A 27417-nucleotide genomic window follows, 5' to 3' on the forward strand; every position below is an offset into this window, starting at 1 on the left:
CAAGTGAGAGGCAGCCTGAACAGCTTCCTGCCAAAATGATGACTTTCTCTTGTGACCAAGTCCTTGAAAAACCATCTGCACTGGATGCCAGTGGTGCTTGGCTCAGTGGTTACCTCAGTGGCATAAATGGACTTGCCCCTTCTCACTGGCACCAACAGGTCAAACAAGCAGTGGCATTTCCTGATGATGAGTCAGAGAGGAGACATGAAAATCACCATCTCTTCACACAGAACATTTGAGACATTATAATTTGATATCACCTGTGGTTACTTCAGCCCCTGTGCCCTGCTCTGAGGAACAGCAGAGCAGCTCAGTGGAGAGGAGATAATCCACAGCAGCTGCCTCTCCTGCTTCTTGTGGCTTCCTGTGCTCACACATCCCTTAACCCAGCAGCTTGTGGTGTCTCTGATGCTCCCCCTCCAGCAAGGCCTCCCTGGGACCCTTGTCCTCCTTCTATCCTTTTCCTTTTTATTTTTTCCCTTTCACATCCTGGCTTTTGTGAGGTTGGTCCTGGGTTTGTGTTTCCCTACATTCTCAGGCCTCTGCTTTCCTGGCTCAATTCTCCTTCCTTCTACTTACCTTCCTGGCCCCTGCCATGGCTCCCAAAATCCATCTGTGGCTCCCCTTTGGCCAGGGCCAGCAGGCACAGTGAGGAGAGGCAGCTCACAGCCTGAGGAGTCACATCTTCAGTCATCCTCCTTCTGCTCCATCCCTCAAGACTGACAGCACGACAGCTACAGGGCCTGTGAAACGAGAGAGGTGTGGAGTGTTCTCATCATGCCAGTTGAAAGACTCAAGGAACAAAAACAACCCAAAAATGAGGCCAAGGCTGAGGCCAAAACCAAAAAAAACCAAAACCAAGTAAAAGGAAAGAGAAAGCAAACCAGTAAAATTTCTGGACTTCATTCTTACACCAGACAGAATCATAGAATGGTTTGGGTTGGAAAAGACCTCCAAGATCAGCAAGTCCAACCCTTGATCCAACCCCACTGTGATCACCAGCCCAGGGCACTCTGTGCACTCCGTGCCCTGGGCTGGTGATCACAGTGGGGTTGGATCAAGACATGGTGGATTCTCACTCAGTGCCACATCCATAGAAACACAGAATGGATTGGGTTGGAAAAGACCTCCAAGATCATCAAGTCCAACCCTTGGTCCAACTCCAGTCCCTTTACCAGATCATGGCACTCAGTGCCACGGCCAAGCTCAGCTGAAAAACCTCCAGGGATGGGGAATCCACCCCCTCTCTGGGCAGCCCATTCCAATGCCTGAGCACTCTCTCTGCAAAGAAGTTTTTTCTGCTCTCCAACTTCAGTTTCCCCTGGCAGATGACCTGCTCCTCATGCCAAGCACAACTGGAGTGAATAGGAAAGAGAGTTTTGAGATTTTCCTTGTTCTGCACAGCCCCCTGTAGAGCTGAGCATCACTCCAGTGACAGAGGCAGGAGCCCATCACACAGGCAGAGATCAAGGGGTCTCCAGCCATGCCCTTTCCTCTGCCTGACTCAGCTGCAGGGCCCCCTCCACAATGGGCTGAGTAGATTCCAAGAAATCAAGAACAGTTGCAGCTACTCCTTTTAGCTCAGAGCAGCGTGGGCACAGCTTCAAGGTGCAGAGGAGGGGGGCTACAGGGGGGAGGACAAGGCTCTTGCCAGGGCTGGGCAACAAAAGAGGCACCAGATGTAAAGAGCAACAAGGGGCCTTCCAGCTGCACAACAGGGCAAAGGTTCTTCACGCTGAGAGTGGTGCAGCACAAGGACAGATCTCCCAGAGCAGCTCCATCCATGGCCTGGGGATGCTCCATCCTTAGAGATTTCCAAAATTCCTGTGGACAAGACCCTGAGCAAGCTCCTCTGGATTTGAAGCTGGCCCTGCTGTGAGCAGAGGGTGAACTGGAGCTCTCCAGAGTTGCCTTTCACTGATTTTTTTCTCTGAGGACAGGATAAGGGCTGGTCAAGGACTGGGCTGCTCAGCTGGGGAGCTTCTTCCTGTCCTGTGACCCAGAGCACGAGCTGTGCTGCACAGAGCCAAGAGGCTCTGCCACATTCCCACCCACTCTCCTCAATCCCATTCAACAGAACTTGCTGCTTTCTCACTGGACTTCCCAGAAAAGCAAAGGAAACTGCCAAAAGTTATTGTGAGCTAAAAACACACAAATTTGCAGAATAGTTTCTTCCTAGAAATGGGAAACTCTGATGATTCACCTTTTAGTGAGCAGCTACTTCCAGCATCCTTGGCAAACTCTGAATTTTGATTTTCGTAGAAAAAAGGAAGAGTTTTCACAAGGGAAAATCCTGAGTTTTATCAGTTTAAATTCTGGATCGAGCCTCATTATTGATGGATGAGGGTTGGTCATAACCTCCACTCCCCAACACCCTGAAAACAGACCAAAAGGCAGAAGTGCCTGAGTTTCTGATGTGTTGGAGGCCTGGAATCCCCGAGTTCCCACACGGAGGAAGATGGAAATCTCTGGAAATCAGCGTGCACCACCTTGCAAAGTGCCAGTCTGATTTTTCACTGGCCCTGGGGCACTCTGAGTGCCCCCTGAGCTGGGCCATGTTTGACACTCTGTCCCCAACACTCCTGGGGGGGAGAGAAGGAGTTAGGGCAGCAGGGGATTAGCAAAGTGCAGATTGTCAGAAATTAGCTAGTGTGGAAAAATACCCTTGGTCATAACTGCAGTAAGACCATCTAAGTAGGTCACCACAAACCACATCAGATGCCGAGAGGAGGTGCAGGATCAGCCTGTGGAGGGACCAGACACTCTCCAGTGACACAAAGAGAGAAACAGCCACTTCTCAAATCACTGCTTTTCAAACTCGGGCTTCTTCACACCTCTGCAAGTGCCTTTCACTTTAATGTAAATGGACCCTGAGTGTCAATGTCGCTGCTGTGAGCCTAAAACTTCATTTTCATCGAGTTTGTGGCTGATATTCTGAGGGCCTTTGAAATGACCCGAGGTACTGAAATCACTGTGTCTGTTTGTACAACCCCCACTTCATTTCCTGAGCTAGTCAGACCACAAATGCACAGAATTGCCTGTGATGGTGTTACATGCTGTGTGTGCACAGCCCCTGCCACCCCAGCCCCTCAGACTGGCACAGACTGGGGGGGTGGGCATGGCCAGGACTGGCTTGGGAAGCTGAAAGGTGCTAATTAGCCCCATTTTCCAGGTCAGAACTGCTGCACAGACCCAACTCTCAGCAGCAGCCTGTGCCAGGGAGGCATCTGAACTTAGACCAGATAAGGCTGGTCTAAGCTTTATTTTAATCTACTGATCAAAACTGCTGATTAATTACTCACTGATACTTGAATTCAAGAGCATTCTGATGCTGAGGGCAGGACACTGCTGGGCACTGGTGGAACAGCAGGACAAGGAGCCAGGCCGTGGGGAATGAGGGACAAGGAGCACTGGGGGTGGCAGTTCTGGGGGACATGGAGCACTGGCAGCACTGCCTGAGGGTCAAGGAGCAATGGTGGCCCTGAGGGACCCAGGACAAGGACCAGAACCAGGACCAGGACAAGGAGAAGGACAAGAGGCGATGGCTGCCCTGAGGGACAAGGATCAGGATCAGGCCCAGGCCCAGGACGAGGCCAATGACCAGGACCAAGACAAGGGGCCATGGTGACCCTGAGGGGCAAGGCCCAGGCCCAGGCCCAGGCCAATGACAAGGACAAGGACAAGGCCCAGGCCCAGGCCAATGACAAGGACAAGGACAAGGCCCAGGCCCAGGCCAATGACAAGGACAATGACAAGGACAAGGCCCAGGCCCAGGCCCAGGCCAAGGACAAAGACAAGGCCCAGGCCCAGGCCCAGGCCAAGGCCAAGGCCAAGGCCCAGGCCAATGACAAGGACAAGGCCAAGGCCCAGGCCAATGACAAGGACAAGGCCCAGGCCCAGGCCCAGGCCCAGGCCGGGTCCATCCCGTCCCTCCCCGTGCCCGTGGCACTGCCCCGCCGGCAGGGGGCGCCCGCGCGCGCCGGCCCCGCCCCTGCTGTCACGTGACCCCACCCGCTCCCGCGGCCGTCCCGTACCTACCATAGAGCTGCCGGAAGTGCTCGCCAGAGCGCCGGCGGCGTGCCCGGAAGTGGCGGCGCGCGGGGTGCGGTGGGAGTTTGAGTGAGCCCGGCAAGATGGCGGAGTGAGTGCGGGGCGGGTGCGGGGCCGGGCCGGGCTGTGCCGGGCCGGGCCGGGCCGGGCTGGGCTGGGCTGTGCCGGGCCGGGCTGGGCTGTGCCGGGCCGGGCCGGGCCGGGCCGGGCCGGGCTGAGCTGGGCCGGGCCGGGCTGGGCTGTGCCGGGCTGTGCCGGGCCGGGCCGGGCTGGGCCGGGCTGGGCTGGGCTGGGCTGTGCCGTGCCGGGCTGGGCTGGGCTGGGCTGTGCCGGGCGGGTCGGGCCGGGCCGGCCGGAGGGGCCTTTCCCTCAGCGTTGGCTCGCGGGGGTGCGGGCGGGGCGCGGCCGGCCCGGAGCGGCCCCCGCGGCGCCGAGAGCTCCAGAGCAGCGGGAGCAGCGGCGGGTGCGGGCCCGCAGCGCTGGGGGTGCCCGTGGTGTGCCGGCGGGGCTGCTGCGCTGGGCTGTGCGTGCCCGTGTCAGGCTGTCCCCGGGTGTGTCGGCAGCGCCCGGAACCGGAACGTGTCTGACCAGGGGCCACTTTGAAGAGCGGCCGTGCCGGGGGCTCTGCAGGCAGCGTGGTTGGGGCTGGCTGGTTGTGCCCTCACCGAGCTGCTCCCAGCCCCTGTAACCACACACTGCATTGTCCCGGCAGGTCTGCAAACGCCACCCACGAAGCCATCAATGCCACCCTCCACACTCTGCTGGCTGCTACGACCAAGCTGGTGGCACCTACACCTCCCAGACCCATCCTGCCTGTCCAGACTGGAGTCCAGGCACAGCAAGAGGAGCAGTCCAGTGGCATGACCATTTTTTTTAGTCTTCTTGTCATAGGTGAATGAAGAGCTGAATGTTACTCTCTGCTGAGATACTCTGTGTCTGAGGGCCAAGTGCATCTCACAGTCACAGCACTTTAGTTCCCTCTGGCTCTCCCTGGGCTGTGGGATATTGCACAGGGGTTTGGAAAGTTTGGTTACAACTGCCTGACCCTCCCAAACCTGTGGAAGGCTGAGGGCCATTGCAAACCTCCTCACCGTGGTCTCAGAGTGCAAACAACGTGTTTAATTGTCTTTGCCTTCTTTACCAAGCACCTGGCACTGGTCAGGAATGGCCCAGACCTTGTGATGGTGCTGGGCAGTGTCTGGGGACAGGGCACTGCTGCCCTCCTGGACAGGCAATGGGCAACACTCAGATTTGCAAGCTCAGTGTCTGTTTGTGGCTGCCCTCAATCCCTCCCATTCCTGCAGGGTGTGATGACAACATGCCATCACTGTGCCATCTCTGTGCCATCACTGTGCCATCTCTGTGCCATCTCTGTGCCATCTCTGTGCCATCACTGTGCAGACAGAGGCATTTGGGGTGGCAGATGCTCACCAGACTTTCCTTTAAGTGGGGGCTGTTGCCTTTCTTTAACAGAGTATTGTTGTCTCTCACCTTCTGCTCTGAGCTGTGCTGGAGTCAGAACTGCAGCAGGGACAGAACTCTCAGGAGGGTGAAGGGTTTGTGTGTTCCTTTGTGTGGTTGGTTCCTCCAGAGCTCTGAGGGACTGCACAGGGTCACCCAGTCTTCTCACTGGGCATCTTTCCAGCAGCAAAAGAAGAAAATAAAAGGTACAGAGTTGGCAGCAGTATTGAGGATAAAAAAAAGTCTCCTATATATAACTATTATTAAGTGCAGCAAGAGTAGGAGGCTCCTGCTTCCTTCTGAGGTGCCTTTGGGACTCCAGAGAGGGTTAATGTGTTCCCACAGGTCAGTGACTGCTGGTTGTGAACAAAACACAGACCAAACCAAAATGCAGCAGGGCAGAAGACTTCAAAGATTAAAATTTTCTGACTGTGTGTGTCTCATGGACTTTAAAAGGACCATTTGTGGTAAAATTGTGTTCCTGGGACTCACCAAACAGGCCCTGTGTTTTTGGCTCTGGTCCAGTCTGTGCATGCCCATAATGGGCCTTAGAAGCATCACAGGGGGTATCTCTGAGCAGAGGAAGGCCAGTGTAAAAGCTGATTGTTCATCCTTGTTTCCATCCATCATCTCTGATTTCAGAGGGTTGGAAGGTGAAAAGGGTGTGGGGCCCCTCTGGGAAGGGGCCTTTGTGAAGGTGCTGAGCTGGCACAGCCCAGGGCAGGATCAGGCCGAGCTGTGTCAAAGCCCGGCCCTGAACAGAAGGTGCCTGAGCTGATCTCCAGCCCCACATTTCTGTGGCTTGTTTGTGTGTTCAGAGCCCCCTGTCAGAGCCACAGCTCTGCTGTGCCCCCTCCCTGCCCTGTGGCTGCCCCTCTGCTGTGGCACCTTCACTCAGGTGTCCTTAGCCCGGCCACAGCACTCCTGCCTGGGCACTGGAGGGGCAGGGGCTGGAGCAGGGGCTGTGCAGCCACACACAGCAGGGCAGCCAGGCTGAGGAGTGGAGCCCAACAGCTCAGGGACAGACAGGCTGCCCTGGTGTCTGTGCTGGTGGGAGCTGCTGCTGAGGCTGTGGGGCTCTGTGGGTCATTGCCAAGGCAAAGCACTGAATCATTGGGGGAAGTTTTGCTGTGAGTGTTCTAGAAATGCTACTTGAAAGTGTATTTTATTCTAACACCTCTAAATCTACATTTTTTCCCTTCACAGCTATTTGCATCATATTGGTGCATTTACTGATAGAGTACAGACTTCATTTTTTACCAGAGAGTGTGGCTGTCGTGTCTCTGGGTGAGTAACCACGACATTTGTGGGTTGGGTTTGTGTTAATCCAGGGCCTGTCAGTGCCCTGAAATGGAGACAATGCTCTGTGGGGTGTTACCCATCACCAGAAAGGTGCAGCAAACTGGATGCAGTGAAGAAAACTAAGCCTGTGGTTCTGTGTTAGGATAATTTCAGCTGTTTGTGTGCTGGTGCTCCTGATTTTGTGAGTGAGGAGCAAATCAGGTCAAATACATTTATTATTTTCTCCACCTGCTGTCTAATGTTTAAAGAACCTGGCCTGAGTATTCCCAGCAGCAGTTTCTCAGCTGTCTCTGTGGCTTGTCTGCAGGATTCTGTGGTATCTTTGCTTCTGTTACTGGTGACACTTTCACTGACAGCTGTTCTAAAAATACCACAAGAAGACAAAGATGTTTGGTCATATCCTCATGTAGCTGGAAGGAGCATGTGACTGGTTGAGCAGGTAGAGTTCTGCCTTTCTCCTGGCTTGGCTGGTATCTTCTCTCACATTTCTTAACTCTTTTTCCACGATTTCTCAGTGGGAGGAAGTGGATTTTCTGGTGCTTGTCAGTAACTTATGCCTTCTGGAAAAGAGGAATCTCGTTGCATTTGGGTGCTGGATTGAGAACATCTTGGAGCTGGTACTTGGCAGAAAGGGAAGTGTATTTTCTGTCAGTGTAACTCCTGGATTTGTGCATAGCTGTGTGTGGTGTGGGGCACATCATGTAACTTCCAGAGCAGGTTTTGAAGCTTGCAAGGCCCTGTATGAGTTTTAGTATTTCTGTGCAGCTGAAAACCAAACAGACCTGTGAGAAGCCTGTCCTGGTGCTGTGTGGATTTCCTGGGTGTTGCACACACCCCTTCCTTTTATAGCAGCAACATCCCCTCAGCCTTTAGTGCCTGTCCATGCCCTGGGTCGGAGCTGCTGCAGCTCATCCTGACTCACTTTGTCACCCCCACAGAGCCCACCCAGCTCCTGGTTCTCTTCCCCTCCCTCCTGGCATTGCCCTGCACAGGTGAGATGTGAGTGTATCTCCCAGTATCTCCCAGTGCCCTGAAAGGTTCCACAAGGACATTGCTCTCCTTTGTGTCCTTCCTCTGTACACAAACACCCAGGTGAGAGGTGTTGATTTGGCTTCAGATCAGCTTAGTTACAGTGGCTGTTAAATAGCTAGTCTAAATTATAGCATAATCCCTAATATAAAGTACAGCAGTGTATTGATTGCTCTTGCTGGCATAGTTTTGGATTTTCTTTGCTATCATTCTGTGTGTCCTGCTCAAGCCAAGGCTGGGCAGTGTGGAGCAAAGGTGCTGGGCCAGGCTGTGTCCCTGCCCCTGCTGGGCTGTGCAGGGCAGCAGAGCCACACACCTTCCCCTCTTTCTGTTGGGCCAGGCTGTGTCCCTGCCCCTGCTGGGCTGTGCAGGGCAGCAGAGCCACACACCTTCCCCTCTTTCTGTTGGGCCAGGCTGTGTCCCTGCCCCTGCTGGGCTGTGCAGGGCAGCAGAGCCACACACCTTCCCCTCTTCCTGTTTCTTGGCATCTCAGCAGCAGGAGAAGGATTGTAACTGTTGGATTTGCTGGTGGTGTGTCCTGTGCTCCTGCCAGTCCCAGCAGAAGGTGGTTGATGGAACCAGAAGTTCTTGCTGTGGCTGTGGCTGTGGCTGCTGCTCAGGCTGGGTCAGCAGGGGCAGAGCTGCATCTCTGCTCTCCTCATGGCAAGGCTGGGCAGGAACTGGCACAGGTGGCTTGGGGTGAACCCCAGCAGAGCCACCTCTGTCCCCCAGGCCAGGCGAGGTGACACCAGCACAGGCAGTTCCTGGCAGCCAACAGGGGTTCCACAGGAGCAGCCCAGGTGTCCTGTGTTCTTTGAGCCTCGTTTAGCCCACAGGCTCAGTGATGCTGGAGCTGCTGTTGGCACTGGTGACAGGATGTGACATCAGGATAATCCCTGGAGTTGGCAGCCCTTGCTGCTCTGTGACCCTGTGGGACTGGGAGTGCTCTGCACAGCTGCAAGGCCACAGCCTGAGTTTCAAGTATCCCGTTTTGCCAGCAGTGTCACCAGTGAGGTGTGGCCTGGTTTGGCTTGTAAATGATGCAAATGCTCCCAGGGAGTTATTGCAGGCTAATAAAAGTGGCAGCTGAGAAGACAGATATGATTTTCACCAATGTTTTTCCTCCCATTGTCTAAGCTGCTCTGAAGTGTCTGGTTTTGGTTTCTGGGTGTGTGATTCCTGCTGTGCAGGGCTGGAGCACCTTTCTCTGAGGCTGCATTTTGGTCTTTAAAGTTGCTGGAATCTTGTTGGTAAAAGCAGTTGCCAGAGAAGTTTTTCTGTTTGATTTGTTACTGAGTTTTAACATGTTCTCAGGAGAAATAAAGGCTTAGATTAACTCTTACAGACTTTACTTTTCAGTTGTCCCCCTGACTAATCTGATCTGCCTGATTCAATAGAACCAGCTGATCAAAAATTGTGTTCATTCATCTGGTAATGAGGAGTGGTTTGTAAAGATGTTTTAAAACCAGCACTGAAGTTTGGTTGTGCTGCTGTTGAATCCTCCTGGTGGTGCATTTTCCTGTGCAGCTCTCATGGCTCTGCTTGGCATCATCTTGGTACTGATGGGTGTAATCACAGGCAGGGGTGAGGTGTGCTGTGTGAAGGTGCAAGCTGTGTGTTTCAGGCCTGTCCTTCCCCTTAACCTCTGGCTTTCCTGTCACTGATATTGTTGTTATTTGACTTTTGATACCACGCAAGGGCCTCATCTGTCTGTGATGCTGTTGGGGTCAGCTTGCAATCAGCTCTTCCTTGGAAACAGACTGAGCCAAGCTTTAACTTAAGCCTCAGGACAGGGATGTTCAGCCTGTACCCACAGGCCATGGTTGGCCCACTGGGGGCTCCAGTTTCCCAAAGTCATGTTGGAGCTCTTCCACTTCAGAAGTGAGTTAAGAGAGTCTCTTTTAAATCCCCTCTAGAGCCAGTTGGATGTGAGGGCTCGTTCCTGACAGCCCTTCCCAACATCCAGGCCTTCAGGGCTGTGGGCTCTGGGTGTTGGGAAGGGGTTTTTCCCCACACAGATTTTTGTTGTGGCACAAGAACTGCCTGTACCAACTGAAGATCATGTTGTTGCTCTGCAAAACTCAACAATGTTCTAGTGCTTGGCTTCTGATCCAGCTTCTGTTCCAGGGTGGGACCTGACTTAGTGCTGTGTTTATGTGGCATGTGAGTGGCTGTATCTGCAGTCTGTCCTTCAGGGAACTGCAGAGCTTTAATGTTCCTTCATTAGTGTTTTGTTCTTCCTTTTCATAGAACCAATTTCATGCAGCAGTTTTGTCTGTCCTCAGGGGCTGCTGCCTTCACAGATTCCTGTATGAAGGAAGGCTTGGGCCTCCTGGCTGTGTGTGTGACACATCCATCAGCTGTAATCCATGTGATTCTATTTGTAAGACTCTTTTGTTGCTGCAGCAGGAGAGGATAAAAGCTCCTGAGTCACAGGAAAGCACTTAGAGCTTCTCAGCCACTTCTACCTTTCAGTTGGTGTTTTTCACTTCTGCATCCCACTGTTTGACTATGAACTCTCCATTCTGTAAATAATAAACCACAACTGATCTGTAATCTGAGTAAAGACAAATTCCTTGTAACTGCTTGAAGACAATTAACAACAGTTCATGGGTGTTCTCCATGACTTCTAAAGAAATCTTCATGTCTCACATGTTTGAAGATCTATAGGAGGAAGGAGCACAATAACCTTTAACACTGAGTTGCAGCAGCCTTGATAAAATGCTTTTATGCTCAAATTCATATTTCTACATGACATAAAAGATGTGCAATTCATTTGGGAAATAGTTTTGAGAGTGTCTCCACCCTGATCAGGATTTGTTGCCTTCTTCATTGCCAGAAAGTGCCATGACTTCATTCAAACCAAATTCCCTGATTTCCTCTGAGCTGCCTTAGCCCTGCCAGTCGCACTGAGGGGATGTGAAGCTCGTGTGTCTCACTCACAACTTCTGATTGTTCAGCACAACAGGGGAATGTTATTGGAATGCAGCTTGGATGAGAAGTGGATTTGAGTAGCTAAGCCTGTTGTGTTCCTGGGCCAGTGAGCATCTCACACTCAGTGTGAGGGTTCAGGGTGGGGTACCCCAGAGACCGTCTGTTGTGTTGGGAAAGTCTGGAATTATGAAATGTGTTGGCCACTGGGGATTGGAGTGTTGAAACCAAAGCCACCTTGTGCTTTTGTGATTTAGGAACTACAGACTTGCTGCTTGGTGGTTTGTTTGCCTTGTTTTCACTTTTGAAACTTGGAGAGCTGATAAACAGTGATGTGTTTTGTGGCTGTTTCAGGATTTTCTCTCATTCTCTCCTAGGTATCCTTATGGGAGCTTTTATAAAAATCATAGAGGCTCAGAAGCTGGCCAACTGGAAGGTATATTTGAAACAATTCATTTTTAATTGTAGAACAATACCTAAATGTTTTAAAAACCTGCTTGTAGTAGTAGGGCTTTTTAGAGGGAGTCCTGTCAGAAGTGTCTCCAAGAGGTGAAGTCTACAGTGGAAAACAGATTTTGCCTCCTACAGGCAAACATACAAATTAGCAAAGCAATGAACTCTCAGTTAAACAGCCACAAAATCAGCATTTTAAAATAGTTTCTTAGTGGTTAAATAAAATAATCTAGCTAAGATCATGTATGTAGGAAGAAAGGAAAGCTTAAGGTGGGCTCTGACTTGAGCACTGATGGTATTAATGTGGGAAATGAATCACGTGGTGGTTTCCTGGGAAGTGTTGGTCACATCTGGGGAGGCACTGGGAGCTGTGTCTGGTTGCTGACATTGTCAGCCAAGGTAAAGGGTCACAGATATCACATTATTTGCTTGTTTAAGTCACTTGCACTGCAATAAATCTTGTGTTTTCACAGAGGCTGCAAAATTCCAGATGGGAAATGTTCTAATCCATATTAAGTATGGGCTTTATTAAATGGTTATAAATGGTTGTGAATTTACTAGAAACTTTTTGTTTATCTGACATGGAAAACAATAGAATATTTAACTGCTGCCTGTATCCCTGTGTGAAGCCAATCTTGGATCATATCCCTTCCTGGGCAGCTTTGTTGTAATGTGATTTCTAGTGATCCTCCCTGACTGTGTTCACTCAGACTCACCACTAAGACTTGTGTTTGCTGATGGTTCTTGGCCAGCACAGCTGATAAGCAGAGTCCTCATATTTCACTTTGCTGCTCTCTGCTCCCAGGCAGCACAAACACAGTCCTTGCTTTCCATTGCTGTCTCCTCCTTGCCCAGCTCTGCTTTCAGGGGCTCTTCCACAGTGCAGGTCCTCGATGGGTGGGTGTTGTTGCAGTTACTGAACCAGGCAGGGTCAGCCCTCGGTGCCCAGAGTTGTGCATGCAGAACCCTGGCCTAGAGCATCTCACTCTGAAGGATGAATTTTGTTTTCTAAGCCCCCCAAATCCTTTAAGGTGATTATCTCTGGTACAGGCAGGAAGGAGACTTTAAAGAGATGAGGAGCTGTGTTTTGAAAGCTGGTGTTTGAACAGAGAGGGCCATGAGCTGTTCAGCCTGGATTTAAACAAGTTAATCAGTGCTTGCAAAGGTGGCAAGTTCTGCTGAACTCAGTGCTGGGTGGGAGGACCAGGAGGGACAAAACAGGTGGGTAAAGAGAGAGCCCCACTCAGCCAGGATTCATTTGCCTTCTGTGCTCAGTGTGCCCACCTTAAATCCAGGGTGCCAGGCTGGGGGTGCAGCTCCATGAGCAGCATTAGCCAAGGGATGAGGTAGGTGACAAAGAGTGAGGGCTCCAAAAACAGCATCTGACCTCATCATGGTTTATATCCCTCTGATGGCAGAAAGGAACCATCAGAATAGTAGCACTGAATTTGAGGCAGAAAATGTGTTTGCTGAGAAGAGTCCAGCCCCAGGCTCCTCCCAGGGTGGGTCTGGTCTCCTGCAGGTACCCTGGAGTGATGGGGTGAGGAGTTTGCTGTGCTTGGCCCCAGGTCACCTGTTCTGTTCAAACAGTGGCCATGAAGTCTGTTCTTGACAGTTCATGTGGGTTTTGAGACTGAGACTAAGTGGGAATGCTTTTCATGGACATAGAAAGACTTTTCCTTTGCCACAAATAACCTGCTTTCTGTGCAGCTTATTTGGAGGCAGTAATTCAAAATAAATAACTCCAAGATTCCTTTCACTGTGTTGAAAAATAAAACAATAGAGTAGTGCAAGTTACAGTAACAGTAGTAGTGCAAATACAATAACAATAGTAGTGCAAATTACTTTGTGATAGGAAGGGAGAAAGAGCAATGCCATCTTCATTTTCACACATAGGTTTTAATAATTTCCCTTTTGGAAGGTTTGATGTTATGATGATGTCCTGAAATTATGATTCATTTTTGTTTTGCAGGAAGAAGAAATGTTTCGTCCAAACATGTTTTTTCTGCTTTTACTTCCACCTATTATATTTGAATCTGGGTATTCACTGCACAAGGTCAGCCCCTGCCAGACACTCTTTTGGCACTCTTTTGTTTTCTGCTTTTAGTTACCTTCATGACATTTAGGATAATTGCATTAAATTCCATTCTGTTAATCATTAGGGAATGAGAGTGCAAAATTTAAGCCTCCTCAGCCCAGAGTGCAGAGAGCTTGTTTCTGATAACTGGCTGCTGGGCAGGTGCTGGGAGTGTGGGTTTGTGGGCTGGAGAGGTGTGTGACCTCATCAGCTGTACAAGGGCTGCTGTGAAGGAGGCAGAATGGGAAGGAGTAGCATCAGAAGTGGGAAGGTTGACGTCATTCCACAGATAAAGGAGAGGAAAGTGTTCCCAAGGGTTCTCACCCCTTGCCTGTGTTTCCATGGGCATTTCTCACAGCACCAATCCTGCCCAGGGGGGCTATTACTGGATACCCAGTTGGGAATCAGAACCTATTTTAGATGCAAACCCAAATAGGAGATTTCCCTCAGGCAATTTTCACTAATTTCCTTCTTTTCTTCTTGTGTTGCAGGGTAATTTTTTTCAGAACATTGGTTCCATCATTCTGTTCTCTGTGTTTGGCACTGCAATCTCAGCTTTCATTGTAGGTGGAGGGATCTATTTCCTGGGCCGGGTAAGACTTGCTGCTTTGAAGCACTTGAGTATATCTGGCTGTTATTTGAAAGTCCATTTTTCAAGAGCAGACAAACATAATGAAAGTGAGTTCCTGAGTCCCAAGTCCAGTTCTCTGCCCTCACAAAGGCAGTCAGTGTTACACAGCCCTTCCCGTGGCTGTTCCTGGGCAGTCTCCTCCCTGCAGATACTCAGAACTGCCTGGGCACACTCTTGGGTATCGTGTTCAGGGGACCCTGGGGAGCAGGAGGGGTGGCCTGCTGTGTTCCCTCAGCCTGAACCTCTGTGATTCTGTCACACAGCATGATCCATGTGGAAAGCAAACACTGTTTTTAATTACCCAACCTTCATATCAGAAGGCTGATCCAAACCTTGTATTCTCTAGAACCATCTTCTGCCTTCCACTGTTAAACTTACTTGTTCTTCTCTCTATTTTTTGATTCTGTGGTTTGGTGTTTCCCACTGATTACATATAGACACAGATATTTCTTTTCTCTCAGACTTCCTTCTGGTGGGCCAAGCCCTCCATACTTTGCCACTCAGATTTCTATTCCTTTCAATCCCATAGTTACTCTGCTCACCTGAACCTGCTCCAGTTCTTCCCTGATCTTGGTGACCAGAATTACAGCAGGAGGTCACTGTTGGAGGGCAGTGTTAAACTGAGTTCACATCACTACTGTGATTGTTTTTCCTTGATAATGAACTTGGGGTTTGACAAATAGTTTCATTTTTTAAAAAACAGCAGAAAACCACAGTTGATTGTGATTTTTATGTTTTACCTGTTCTTTCAGGCTGATGTAATTTATAAACTCAACATGACAGACAGGTAAGCTCTTGGGGAAATGGTGTAGTATATGAAATAAAGCTTTCTTCAACATAACTATAAATGGGAAACACTGTAGTTGGCCAACTTTTCTGGTTAGTGTTTCAATTGCTGAGGTTCAGTGTTCTGTGTGAAACTAATAAATAGATCAAAGATTTCTGTACCCTATTTATTACTCCCTTATTTCCAAATTGTACTGTATTCCATTCTATGTTCAGTGATTTTTCTAGACAGATAATGGGTATTGTAACCAAACCTTAAGGTTAAGATTAGTAAACTTTGATTAGTTAGTATTACTAATAAGTATGATAAGGGCATAACTTCCTTGTCCAAATCTTCTCTTAAAAAACAAAATGACAGATTCAATGACAGATTTTTTTTCAAGAACTTGGCAAAGGATCAAGTTCTGCTGAATGGAAGGAGAGCATAACTTGCCTCTGTGCAGAAACTGTAACAGAAAAGGGTCCTTGTGACATGTTGTTCATGTAAGTTACTGGGTATGTATTTGTCTCTCATCTGCTGTTCACTTTTGTTCTGTGTTCTCCCAGTTTTGCATTCGGCTCTTTAATCTCTGCAGTTGACCCTGTGGCTACAATTGCCATTTTCAATGCCCTCAATGTGGACCCTGTGCTCAACATGTTGGTTTTTGGGGAGAGCATCCTCAATGACGCCGTCTCCATTGTCCTCACCAAGTAAGTGCTTTGGCTACACAGGGCACAGAGACACAACCACACTCTTTCTGTTCATCAGTTATTCAGATGTACAGAAATTCTGCCATCTCCATGTAGAAAAGTCGTGTATTTCTGGTATGAAACTGAGTTTTGTGTGATCCTTCCTTGTTAAAAGCTCAAACTGCATAGGCAGAAGACAGTAAGTGGCTGCCTTATTACCACTACCTTAGAGCCTTATCTCATTTACCCCAGAAAATTGGTTGCTTTCTAATTCCATTCATTTATCAGCTCTATTTGTGTCTGGTTTCCTGACAGCAGTTGCACTGAAATGGTCACCTCTCCAATTGTCACCTCTCAGCTGTGTCTGTCACTGGCTCATGCCCAGGACCCCACTGCAGCTGGGGGGATACATCAACCCATGCCATGGTTTTATATTTGTGCTGAGGCTATCACAGGAAAGAAGAACATCCAATATCCTTAACTTTTGCCCATGATAATGAAAGAGTTAAAAATAGATAGATCGATCTTCATGTCATTGCTGGAGCCAATGGATGGGACTGGGAACGTGTAGAAGGAGCAGATACACCAGGCAGGTGGTGAAGTCAGTCATTTTCCAATGAACTAACTCCTTTTGCTACAGTTGTGGTGCTTTTGTGGAGGACCCTGAAGGCAAACAGCAGCCAAAAGGAGCACTGGTAGAATCCATGTCCTCTTTGCATGAAATTTCCATGAAATATATTCCTAAAATTCAAAGAGGTTTCTCCCCTTTCCTCCCCAGGGCTGCTTTGTTTTCCTTCAGTGACCTCCTTGTCTCTCATCCACACCTAAATATTTGATGAGAGCTCTTCCTGTTCAGTGGTTCTTCTTGGAGGATCTCATGTGTTTTTACCTCTGTAAAATGTGTTTTCTTTCCCTTTTCCAAGTTGGAACCTTGTTTTGAAATCCTGGGCATCACCACAGCCTATTTATGCCATTCTGGGATTCTTCAGAGGAGCAATGCTGGATTTTTAGCAGAATTAGGTTTCCCTTTGGGGATTGCACTAAGGCTTGATTTAATGTCTTCTGACATTCCTCTCGTTATGTATATCACAGTAAAAGCCTTTTAAGAGTGGTAGCAACAAAGAAATGGGAGTCTTTTTTGTTGTTGTGCTCAAAAGATGTTTGATATTTTTGGATCCAGGCTTGGAATGTATAACCATTTCTTTTTATTTCTCCTTTAATTGCATCTAGCACAGCAGAAGGTTTGACAAGGGAAAATATGTCAGATGTAAGTGGATGGCAAACCTTCCTACAGGCACTGGGATACTTCCTTAAAATGTTCTTTGGCTCTGCAGCCCTTGGCACACTTACTGGTCTGATTTCTGCATTAATATCCTTTTTCCATTTTGGTGATACATGTGCATAAATTGGTGAACTTCAGCATTCTAATAGTATTTTTCTTTCCCATCTTCTGCAGCACTTCTTAGGGGATATTTCTGATTAGACATTGTTTTGTTGGCTGAGGATTTTCTCATGCTTATTTTGTTTTTATGTTCATGTGCATGAATGTGTAGTAAAAAGTCACATCAAATTTTTAGGAACATAATTAAGGCCTGAAATGCTGTATAATAACTTTTGTGCACTGGAGTGTTACAAGATATGGTAATTGTTTTGTAAATTCAAAATATATTAATTCCATTTCAATACCAATTCATTTTTACAAGCATATGGCTCCTTCTTTTACATACATAAAACAGTTAATTAAAAAGCTCCTTTTCCTGAGGGCCTTTGAGTCAGCCCAGCTCATTTGTCCCTGTGGATCATGTGCAGGCAGCTGAAAGCAGACACTGCTCTCTTTGGATTCACTCTGGGTTATATTTTGCCTCTTCCACTTCCATGAATTGGTTGCTAAACAACCCAGAACCTTCTCAGCTGAGATCAGGGAGGCTGTTTGCTGAAGTGCAGACACCTTTGTAACCTCTCAGGGCTTTCTGTGAGCACTGACTGCACTGTGGGTGATCTGGGCTCGTGTACAACAGTCACTGGTGTCAGCTGGGACATCCTGGGGAGCACTTGGTAATCAGGAGCAGAGTGTCTAATTAAATACAGACCTTTTCCCTCCTTTCATCACCCTGATCCAACAAACTTTATGTTGTTCCATATATCACAACAAAGGAGGGAGACAGATGTTCCAGAACAGCAGCTGATTTGCCCTTTTACAGTAATTTATGCCTCAAAGTATTTGATTTACCTGTTGTTATAAGTATTGTAGAGGCACATCAGTAGCAGATGTTTCTGTATCCACCTCTGTCCTTTCTGACAGACTTCTACCTGCAGTAGGTTCTGTAAGGAACATTCCTCATAAGGAGTTACTAATCTTTCCCTTCTGGACCTGAGGGCCAATGTGTAGATTTTCTTGGCTATTTAGTATAAAGCATAATCATTGTTTTGTAATGACACAGATAAAAATGTTTCTTTGGGTTTTTTTAATTTCCTTTTTCCATAACGTTTCCATGTGTACGTGCTGAAGCACATTGATTTAAGGAAGACACCCTCCCTGGAGTTTGGCATGATGATTATCTTTGCTTACCTTCCTTATGGACTTGCAGAAGGGATCTCACTCTCAGGTGAGTAGCAAACCAATCTGTGCAAGTTGCTTTGGTGAGAGAGAGGAATTATTTGTGTCTTACTTATAAGTTTGACTTCTTTGGAGAAATGCTGTTCTCTACTTCATGTTACAGAAGATAGAAAAGCTGATCAGCATTAATTAGCCAGTGTAAGTCCTGGCATTGTCCCCAGCTACCTCAGCCCAGCACAGAATTAAAGTTGCAGCTGCACTCTGCAGCCTCAGCCACCTCAGCACACCTGGGTCACGCCCAGCCTGCTGCCCTGTCGTGTTTTCCTGCCTGTCCCCAGAGTCCCTGGGGAAATCAGCTGAGACCAGAGTGTTGTGTGTGTCTCTGAATGCTTGTAGAGGTTTTGCTGGAGGCCACAAGAAGAGGTGAACTTCTCCCAGCATTCTGCAGGAGCAGCTGCAAAGGCCAGCTCTGTTTCTGCTGGATGCCCAATGTCTGAGCTTTGCTGAATTAAGTGGGGTTTAAAGGCAATAGTCTTCTGTCTCCTTTCCCAGAGGAAAGGGGAAGGGGTGCCACAATTAGTGTAATTCTAATAGCAAGGGATCAGCTTGGATTTTTCTCTTGGGTTGTGATTTTGGTTTTGGTTTCTTGTGTTCACTGCCACGTTGTTGCCTACAGGGATCATGGCCATCCTCTTCTCTGGCATTGTGATGTCTCACTACACACACCATAACCTGTCCCCAGTCACCCAGATTTTAATGCAGCAGACACTGAGAACTGTTGCTTTCATGTGTGGTAGGTACTGCCTGCTATTAATATCCAGTATTAATAATTTAAAATTCTATTAATGTGAAACAGTGATTCTCTTGGGAGCAGCAGAGGTGGGAATTTGCTTCTGGGCATTTGTATGTCCATGGTGCTTGTCTTTGAGAAGAATTCTGAGAGTGGAGGCTGGAAGGCACTCAGAAGTCACCTTTGCTGCCACACTGGATAAAATGCACAGTAAATCTCTCTCTCCCATCCTGCAGAGTCCTGCTAAGATTTGCCACAAGACTGATGACCAAACTGACTCCTGTTTTCCTCTGGTCTATTTTTAGTTCTAGGAGATGGGGGTTGTGTAGTATTTTTTGTAATGGTTTTGTATATAAAGACCTACTTGCAAAAACAATCACTTCACAAATGGATAAGTTTTTGGAATTACTGGTACAAGCAGCTTGGTCCCAGAGCCTTTCCCCTTCCTTTTAAAAGCCAAACCCTTGAAGAAATGATGTGTCTGTATTACAAACATCTCTCTGTGTTTTGGGGGAAGGCCCTGAATGAATTCCATGTTGTTTGCAGGAGGGTGCACTTTGAATGCAGAGGGAATGGCTTTGCTGCAAACTGAACTTCACTCCTTACCTGAGCACCAGCAGCTCTTCAGAGTTTAGTCTGACTGTTACAAAAGCTAAAAATGCCTAAATTCAGTCTAATTACTGTAAAGGAGTTATTTATGAGCTGTGTGACTTCTGTAGCTCCAGGTCAGCAGCTTTATATGTAAATTACATAAATATATTTTTATATGTATAAATTATAACTCCTGTATTGCTCAAGTTAAAAGTTCCTACTCTTTAGAATGAGATTTTGCTGGCTTTGTTCTTACTCACTGGTAATTTACAGCTGAAAAAAACCTGCACACAGGACTAAGTGGTGTCCTCTGCCAGCAAGAGTAAAAGAATCTGGACTTTTGCATCCCAGCAGTTGGGCCTATTTTGTGTGTTCTAAGGTCAGGAAATACCATTTTATGTATTGTCTGTAGCAATTTATAATAGGGGCAGGAAAGGTTTTCTAGAATTGTTTATTTAAGGTGTCATTTCTGTTTTTCAGAAACGTGTGTTTTTGCATTTCTTGGCCTGTCGATTTTTAGTTTTCCTCACAAGTTTGAAATGTCCTTTGTCATCTGGTGCATAGTAGGTATTTACTTTCTTCCAAACTTTTTAGATGCATTTTGCATTTTTGGTATTGGGGAAGGGACATTACAGTTAAAAGATTTAAGAATTATTGTCATGATTTATAGGTTTTTATAAAAATACTTCTATATTTTTGTATGCTGCACAAAATTCACTCTAAGAGCATGAAATTATTATTCTTGTTCTCAGCACTTGGTGTACATGAGTTGTCTTTAAGGGAAGCCCTTCAGTATAAGATTAGTAAAAACAAGGAACAGAACCTGGCTGGTTTTGACCCTGTTAGATTTATTGGATTTACCAGAAGACAATCCTGAGTTTTTACCTAATTTTAGGTTCTTGTGAACGATCTCTGTGAATGGGCAGTTCATAACAACTCCAGTGCAAACCAGTACCAGACTCTGCTCCTTTCATCTCCCAGCACTGCAGCTTTTGAGTTTTCTCTCTTGTATATCATTGCAGTTTGTTTACATAAACCACTTTAGTCCATGCATCACTTCTTCCCTCTGAGTTCTTACTCAGACCTTCTCCAATGTGTGTTCAATCCTGGACTCCTTTCCTAATCCTTTGTATTTCTTGTAGCTTTATGTAGTGACACTGAATTGTGTTTCACATGGGGGTGACTTCATCTGTTGCTATTTTAATTGTTTAGTACCAGCAAGAGAAGTGGAGTCCAGTGAGTGAAATGGGGACCCATTTCCAGCTGCTGGCCCATTTCAGTGCAGGGTTCCAGGGAGGAATTGGTGTCTGCAGCTCCCAGGCAGGGCTGTCAGCACAGGGAGCTGCTCCCCTGCCCTACACCCAACTTCCCTATCTGCTGTGTATCTAAGGTGTGACACTTCCTCCTGTGCAGCATTGCCCTGCAGGCATAATGCTAATTGTGTAATTTTGGGGTGATTCATAAAGGAAAACAGAACAGCCCTTCAAGGATCCCACTGACTCATTCTAGGATATTTACCTTACCAAGGTCTGTTTGTGGTGGAGCTTACAAAGAATGCGCTGGGAAAACGGTGCCTTTTTCTGAGTTAAAGTTTTCACTGTGTTTGTTAATTGTTTGCCATTAAATCAACAGTACCTTTTTTTCCTTTTCCTCTTAAAATGTTACTTCAGTGTGTGGTATGTTTTGTAGCCCTACCAGAGAAGTGTTGAGAAATCAGCTTGTGTGCTCTTTGTTTGGTTTCTGGCCTTTGTCTCTGAGGAGCTGGTCCATGGGGAGACAATAGAAATATCTTATTTCCTCTTGGCTGCTGTGCCAAGGGAATGATTAAAGGAGCTGAGGGGCTGAACTGACTGAACTGAGGAGAACTTCTATCCAAAGTAATTCTTGGTCTCCCTGGAATGCCTCTTGGGTTCCATTTAGTTATTCTAAGTACAGCAGTCTGGTCTCCATCCATGACGAGTCTGGTTTAGTTTCAGTTGAGCAGACAAAATGTTTCAAGAGTTAAATTCCACAGTGCCCTGTGCTGAGAGGTTTCTCTGTGTTCATTGAGCAGCACACCTGCCCGTGAGCAAAACCAGCAAATTCACCTTCCCCTGTAAAAGCAGCTGCAGCTGGGGCCTTGTGGATGTAGCACATCCAATGGTCTTTCACTTTTATTGCTTCTTTTTTTCAGGTGCTGGTTCTGTTTGGTAGAGCAGTGAATATTTTTCCACTTTCCTACCTACTCAACTTTTTCCGTGATCATAAAATCACCCCCAAAATGATGTTTATCATGTGGTTTAGTGGTAAGTTAAAGCTCAAAATACAGAGAACCAGAAAAAAGGTTTTATCTTTTTTGTTGTGTGGGCCACTCTAGGAGGAACTGGCTTTCCATTCATTGAGCAAAACTCAGCTGAACATTTGCAGTGTTCTGAAACCCAAGTGCAACAGAACTGTCCCCTCTGCCCTTTGTGCTGGGGACTGTGCAGGGTGAGCCCCATAAAGCTTCTCTGCAAAGAGGCTGCTTGTCCTTCTAGGCCTGACAGTTTGAACAGCAGTGTCTGAGGGGCTCTGACTCGCTGGGGGGTGGTAGCCAAGTGTTCAGTAAATGGGCACACTTGGGATTGTGAGGAACCTTCTCAGGCTGGGGAATGCTGTGGAGCTCTCGGGGTGCCCAGGGCCAGCGTTGCTGCTGATTTGCTCTCCTGACACGCTGCTCTCTCTGGCAGGTTTACGTGGTGCCATTCCCTACGCCCTGAGCCTGCACCTGGGCCTGGAGCCCATAGAGAAGCGGCAGCTCATCGGCACCACCACCATCATCATCGTGCTCTTCACCATCCTGCTGCTGGGGGGGGGCACCATGCCCCTCATCAGGCTCGTGGACATCGAGGACTCCAAGCCACGCAAGAGGAACAAGAAGGATGTTAACCTTAGCAAGACAGAAAAGATGGTTTGTTTGGGGTTTTTATTGAGAGGATCACTGGGGTTTGGTGTTGCTTTTTTTCCCAGTTTAAACATTTTCCACAACTAGTGTGTCAATTTTTACTAAAAAGTAAAATGAAAGCAATGGGAAAAGCAAGGTGGTAGGACAAAGCCAAGCAATATAATTATTAAATGTTTGGTTACTGTTTACACAAAATAACTGTTTGGACAAAGGGGGGAGAAATAATCTCAACTCAATCCAATTATAATTGATCCACACGAATTAAAGTAATCCCTGCAAAACCATAAAGCAGATGATAGAGGACTGAGTCATATACAGAGAGAAAGTAGTTAGTACAGTGTGAGACAGAAGTTAATCATAAAAGGCAGATGGAAATAATTCTGAAAAAGTCGAAGCAAAGGCCATGAGAAGGTGGCAACAACAGCCCCCCTCTGAATGGACTTCATTTTAAAGCAATTTCTGGCAAAGCAACAGAACTGACAAAAGCAACAGCCAGTTTCTGGAACATCTTGTACAAAAGGCTGGAGAAAATAATGTATCCCAGTGCACTTTTTGCCTGTTTTTCCCCAAACCATTGACCTATATATGCAGAGTATTGTTCTGTAGGATCTTAAGAACATTTTCTCTTGGCATGAGGCTGCTTGCAGTCTCCAGAATTACCTTGCACTGTCCCTGCAGGGCTGTGTGCAGGGAAAGAACAGGGATGGGGCATGTTTGACACAGCTTGTTTGCAGTGGGACAGTGACACCAGTGGTGCTTGCTGGGTAAAATCATTGTCCAGCTCACAAGAGAAAACCTGTGCACTGCAAACCTGTTCTCAGCAACAGTCACAGTACAAAACATGGAGCATTTGAGGCCCTTTCCCTTTCAGCATGGAAAGGGAAGCCGAGTGGATCTGGGAATGAACATCTGAACAGGCTCAGACAGCCCTGAGCCCTGGGAGGATGGGGGGATAATTTCTGTGTTGTTCCAGCCTGGGAGCTGGTTGTGAGAAGGGAGAGCACAGAGCAAGGACTGAAGCAGGCTGGAGGGATGACTGACACTTCTCTTGGGTTATTCCAATGTTTGTGCTTTTTCTAGGGAAACACCATAGAATCTGAACATTTATCAGAGCTCACAGAGGAGGAATATGAAGCCCAGTACATAAAACGCCAGAACCTCAAAGGGTTTATGCGGCTGGATGTCGAGTATCTGAATCCTTTCTTCACCAGAAGACTCACACAAGAAGTAAGTTATTCCTGTTTTCTTGAAGAAAAGAAGCTGGTAGAGTTGGTTATTTCCCTCAGTACCACACAGGGCTCATCATGTGGCCACACAATTTGTGCAATAGGGACAGCAACACATCTGTGTGTTGCTCATGCATAGATGGAGCAGCTGTAATGAACAGCTGCACTGGAAAAGTGCAGGTTGGACTAAATGAGCATCTCAGGGCTACCCCAGTTAATCCTGGAGCGTGGATTTGTTGAACTGGCCTTTAACCATGCAGAGAACCATGAGGGGTGTCAGGAGTTACTGGTTACTGTTGCTGCCAGAAAAAGCTGCCACTCAAGGCAGAGTTTTTGAAGTGCTGTCAGGCACAGCTCCTGCCCCTTACTGTCAGTGGTCCTGGGACTTCTGGAGCTGTGCAGTTTCTGTCTTGGAAACATGCCCCAGCATTGCAACCCTCCCTTTTCAGGCTGCCTCACTGGCTACCAGAGCTCTGAGGCTGTAAGTGCAAACTGACACCTGACTCAGTGTGTAACTTGACACTGAGTGGCTCCAAGAGGTGTAAGTGCTGTGTCATTTTCTCTCCCATGCCTCAGAAACCTTAGACTCCCATGCCACATAATTCACTCCTTTTCCAGTTTGCCATAGAATTAAGCATTTTGGCTGTGGAACTGATAACTTTGTGTAAAGTGTGCACATTCCATTTTCCTAGCCTGCTCAAAAGTACTATTTTTCCTCTTGTTTTGTACCTTTCTTTTCAAAAGTACCCTTTTAGCACCTTCCCACAAAAACTAAAGGCATTTTTTGCAAACCCAAAAAGGAATCAAGAAACCAGAGTAAGTAAGCATCTGATTTGTAGTTGGTAGCCAAAAGCACAGGCTGCCACCCAGATGGCAACCAAAGGCTGGAAAAATAAGCCTGTGAATCAGCACAGTAGGCCACAAGCTTCCCAGTGTGCCTGGGAACACGAGGAGGAGGGTCAAAGCCAGGCCCTCCAGACAGCATTAGCATTGTTGAAACACACAGAGCAGGACTGTCTGAAAACACAGGTAAAAATACCCCTCATCAGAACTATCATCCGTGGCAATAATTACTGACTGAGCTCTTGGTAAATATTTTCTGGTGGGAAGCAGAACTGCTTTGCATGCTTAGAGACTGGGAGCACATCCTCTCCTAAGGACTGTGCCAAAGTAGGCGTTGTGTTGTGCTGTGACACACGAGAGGTGGCGTGGCCCAGTCTCAGAGTGCCTGTTTGCCCCAGGACCTGCACGATGGGCGCATCCAGATGAAGACCCTGACGAACAAGTGGTACGAGGAGGTGCGGCAGGGCCCGTCGGGCTCGGAGGATGATGAGCAGGAGCTGCTGCAGCACAGCGGGGCCGGCGTGCGCTGAGGGGTGCCAGAGACACCCCACACGGGGCAGCATCCACAGCCCACTGCACTGGAGCTGCACTGCCACGGCTGGGTCTCAGATCTCAGACACATCCGGTGCTGCACGTTCAGGTAAAAGCCGCGGCTCTGCTGCTGCTGTTCAGGGAGGGATCCCACAGGTGTGGGGCACTGGATGGCCTGAATGAAGAACCCTTCGGTCAGACCTCACTGCACAGCAAATCCATGCAGGCTGTTGAAAAGCAGAACCATCTGCCACGAAATGATAACATTGTTCAGTGGGAGAGTTCCTCCCATTCCAAACCTGCTGTGGCCACACACTGCAGTTCAGGCCAGTGTGTGGCTCTGCAAAGCAGAGCAAATTGCACTTTACCTTTTAAATATATATATATATTCCTTCACAGCATGTGGAGTCTTGACAGCTTATACTGTGAATTTGTTTCAGCACTGTTAAGGGAATCTGACTGGAATAAATCTATAATTTATGGGCTTTGCACATTATGAACCCAGAGAAGATGCATACCTTGACAAAAGCAGACATTGCACATACAAGGAAGCACCTCTGAAAACACAGTTTTGTCACTTAAGAAATTCTTGATTCCTATTTTGTGGGATTTCTGATTTTTATACTGAGGGATCTAATCCACAGTACTGACTATAGCATGATTTGGGGCAGTGTGGGTACACAGTGCAGAACTGTGTTTGAAATTGTTGTTTCTTTTCTTTGGCTAAAGCCAGTTGCAGTTGGGTTTCTGTAATTGGCAGTTGCTCCTTGCTGGCACCTTGGCTTCAAATCTTAGAAAAGAGCAGTTTTTGTATTGCCTAATTCATGAGATGTCTCTTAACACTCCAGAATTCACCAGTGGAATTTTTAAGCTTTTGTGGAAGCAAAAGCAGCACATACATGAGGAAGAAGAGCCTACAAAATCTAATCCAAGTACAGAAAGGTTAATCTTGCACGTGGCTGAAGCAGCCTCAGCTGGGAAGTGCCAAACAGCTTCCATTAAGCTGTCCTGTTTGTTAAGGAGGTTTTTCTCTTCTGCCTGAACTGTTTGAGAATCTGTGGTATCACTGCATTTGTTCTCCACAGCCCAGTGTTTGCTCAGCATTGCCAACACCTGAACACATGTGTTTGTTGCACATTTGCCATGGTGACACGTGCTGCAGTTTGCCATCACTGCCAAATTCCTCCTTGGTCATTTGCATATGCACTGTGGGGATGTTAATTGTAGTTCAGCACCCAAATCTGACCTGCAAAGGCACGTGTTTGTTTCAGGAAGTGTGAGGCTTAGTTTTGGTCTGGTTTTGCTACTGAGGTTTTTAATCCACTGCTTACCTGCTGGGAGAATAAAAGTTCAGGAATGTATTCAGAATCCTGACCCTGTGTTGTCTGAGCAGTTTGTCCAAAATGCCACATCTTGATTCAGGACTTGCTGCTGCCCTTTCCCTGCCAGCTCGAAGGGCCCCACTGCACATCCTGGAGCCCGAACACACACTGGGAGCCAGGCATGAAAGCACTCGGGACTTGCTTTATTCTTGGGAGGATCTGTGTGAAAACTGGGGGGGTTTTGTCACCCTTCTAGATCCCAGGGACCTGAATTACACTTTAGTGGCCCTATGGGGTAGAGAGCTTCAAGCCCAGGAGCTGACAGGAAGGCTCCCGGGAGCACTGCTGTCACTGGGAGGGGTGTGTGGATGGAGCTGCTGTTACACCGGGGTTAGGGCTGTCCCGGTGGGATTGGGGGGTTCGGCGGGCCCGGCCCGGGCCGTGCTGGAACCCCGGAGGGCCCCCCGTCCCGGTGCCTGGCCCGGTGCCTGGCCCGGTGCTGCCCGGTGCGCTCGGGCGGTTGGGCGGGACCGGCCCCGCACCTGCCCCAGGTGCGCTGGGCGCTGCTGCCCCCTGGCGGCCGCGGGACAGCGCAGGGACCCGGAGCGATGAACTCGGGGGTCTGGAACGGGGGGAGCGCTCTGAGGCACCTCGGGTGAAGACATTTGGGATGGTTTAATTTAAAAGCAGTTGTTCCAAAGTTTAAGAAAACATTACGTTTGTCAAAACTTGGAAGTGTGTGTTCTGAGAGGGCAAAGTTGTCTGACTTCCTTATTTTGGAACAAAAATGACCCATTCTTGTATTCATTTATCAATACATTGGATTTTCTGAAAGTCACTTCACAGTTTGGAGTTCTTCACAAAGTATGTTAAAAAAGAAAAATTAACTGTCTCTATTGATTTTTATCAGACCAATATAAAACTCTAATCCTGTTTGCACAAACATTAACTGCCCCATCCTAACTTGGTTTCATCTGCAAATCTGTGCAAGAATAAGCTTGATTTTTTTCAGTACTCTTAACTATGGACCCTCCCGAAGCTGAACAGACACAGGTGAGTGCAGAGCCCCAGGTGCTGCTGGACTCCTCCCAGCCAAGGAGCCAGGCCAGGGGAGCCAGAGCAGCCCCAGTCCCTGTGAGCTCTGGCAGGTGACCCCGACCTGCCTGTGCTCCAGCCACACTCCACAGTGGCCATGGCACTGATGCCCCTCCCTGTTCCCATCCCTGTTCCCATCCCAGGGCACAG

The 27417-nt window shown here is 47.9% G+C and overlaps 2 protein-coding genes across 2 annotated transcripts in view; one reads left to right on the plus strand and one right to left on the minus strand.

Annotated features, from left to right (window-relative positions):
- The window catches only part of B4GALT5 (beta-1,4-galactosyltransferase 5), a 47637-nt gene extending 46974 nt beyond the window's left edge, over positions 1-663 (minus strand). Inside the window, exon 1 of the mRNA XM_071572969.1 lies at positions 580-663. Coding sequence (XP_071429070.1) covers positions 580-613 — 34 coding nt within the window. The 5' untranslated portion in view covers positions 614-663. The remainder of the gene's footprint in view (positions 1-579) is intronic.
- Positions 664-4069: 3406 nt separating this feature from the next.
- SLC9A8 (solute carrier family 9 member A8) lies at positions 4070-26976 on the plus strand. Its single transcript, XM_071572900.1, has 16 exons — positions 4070-4141; positions 4763-4941; positions 6718-6798; positions 11151-11209; positions 13199-13282; positions 13795-13896; positions 14687-14721; positions 15267-15410; positions 16620-16758; positions 17890-17995; positions 18623-18739; positions 19808-19890; positions 21501-21612; positions 22036-22256; positions 23331-23477; positions 24718-26976. The coding sequence occupies exons 1-16, from the start codon at positions 4134-4136 to the stop codon at positions 24847-24849; spliced, it is 1749 nt and encodes a 582-aa protein (XP_071429001.1). The 5' UTR covers positions 4070-4133; the 3' UTR covers positions 24850-26976.
- The last annotated feature ends 441 nt before the right edge of the window (positions 26977-27417 follow it).

Source organism: Pithys albifrons, chromosome 18 (assembly GCF_047495875.1).
Source record: "Pithys albifrons albifrons isolate INPA30051 chromosome 18, PitAlb_v1, whole genome shotgun sequence".
Classification (NCBI taxonomy): domain Eukaryota; kingdom Metazoa; phylum Chordata; class Aves; order Passeriformes; family Thamnophilidae; genus Pithys; species Pithys albifrons.

Bases quoted from the DNA above. Each gene is read 5' to 3' on its own strand.
- SLC9A8 (XM_071572900.1), top strand. The intron at 13,283-13,794 runs GTCAGCCCCTGC...CTTGTGTTGCAG, and splicing joins CTGGGTATTCACTGCACAAG to GGTAATTTTTTTCAGAACAT. The intron at 23,478-24,717 runs GTAAGTTATTCC...TGTTTGCCCCAG, and splicing joins CCAGAAGACTCACACAAGAA to GACCTGCACGATGGGCGCAT.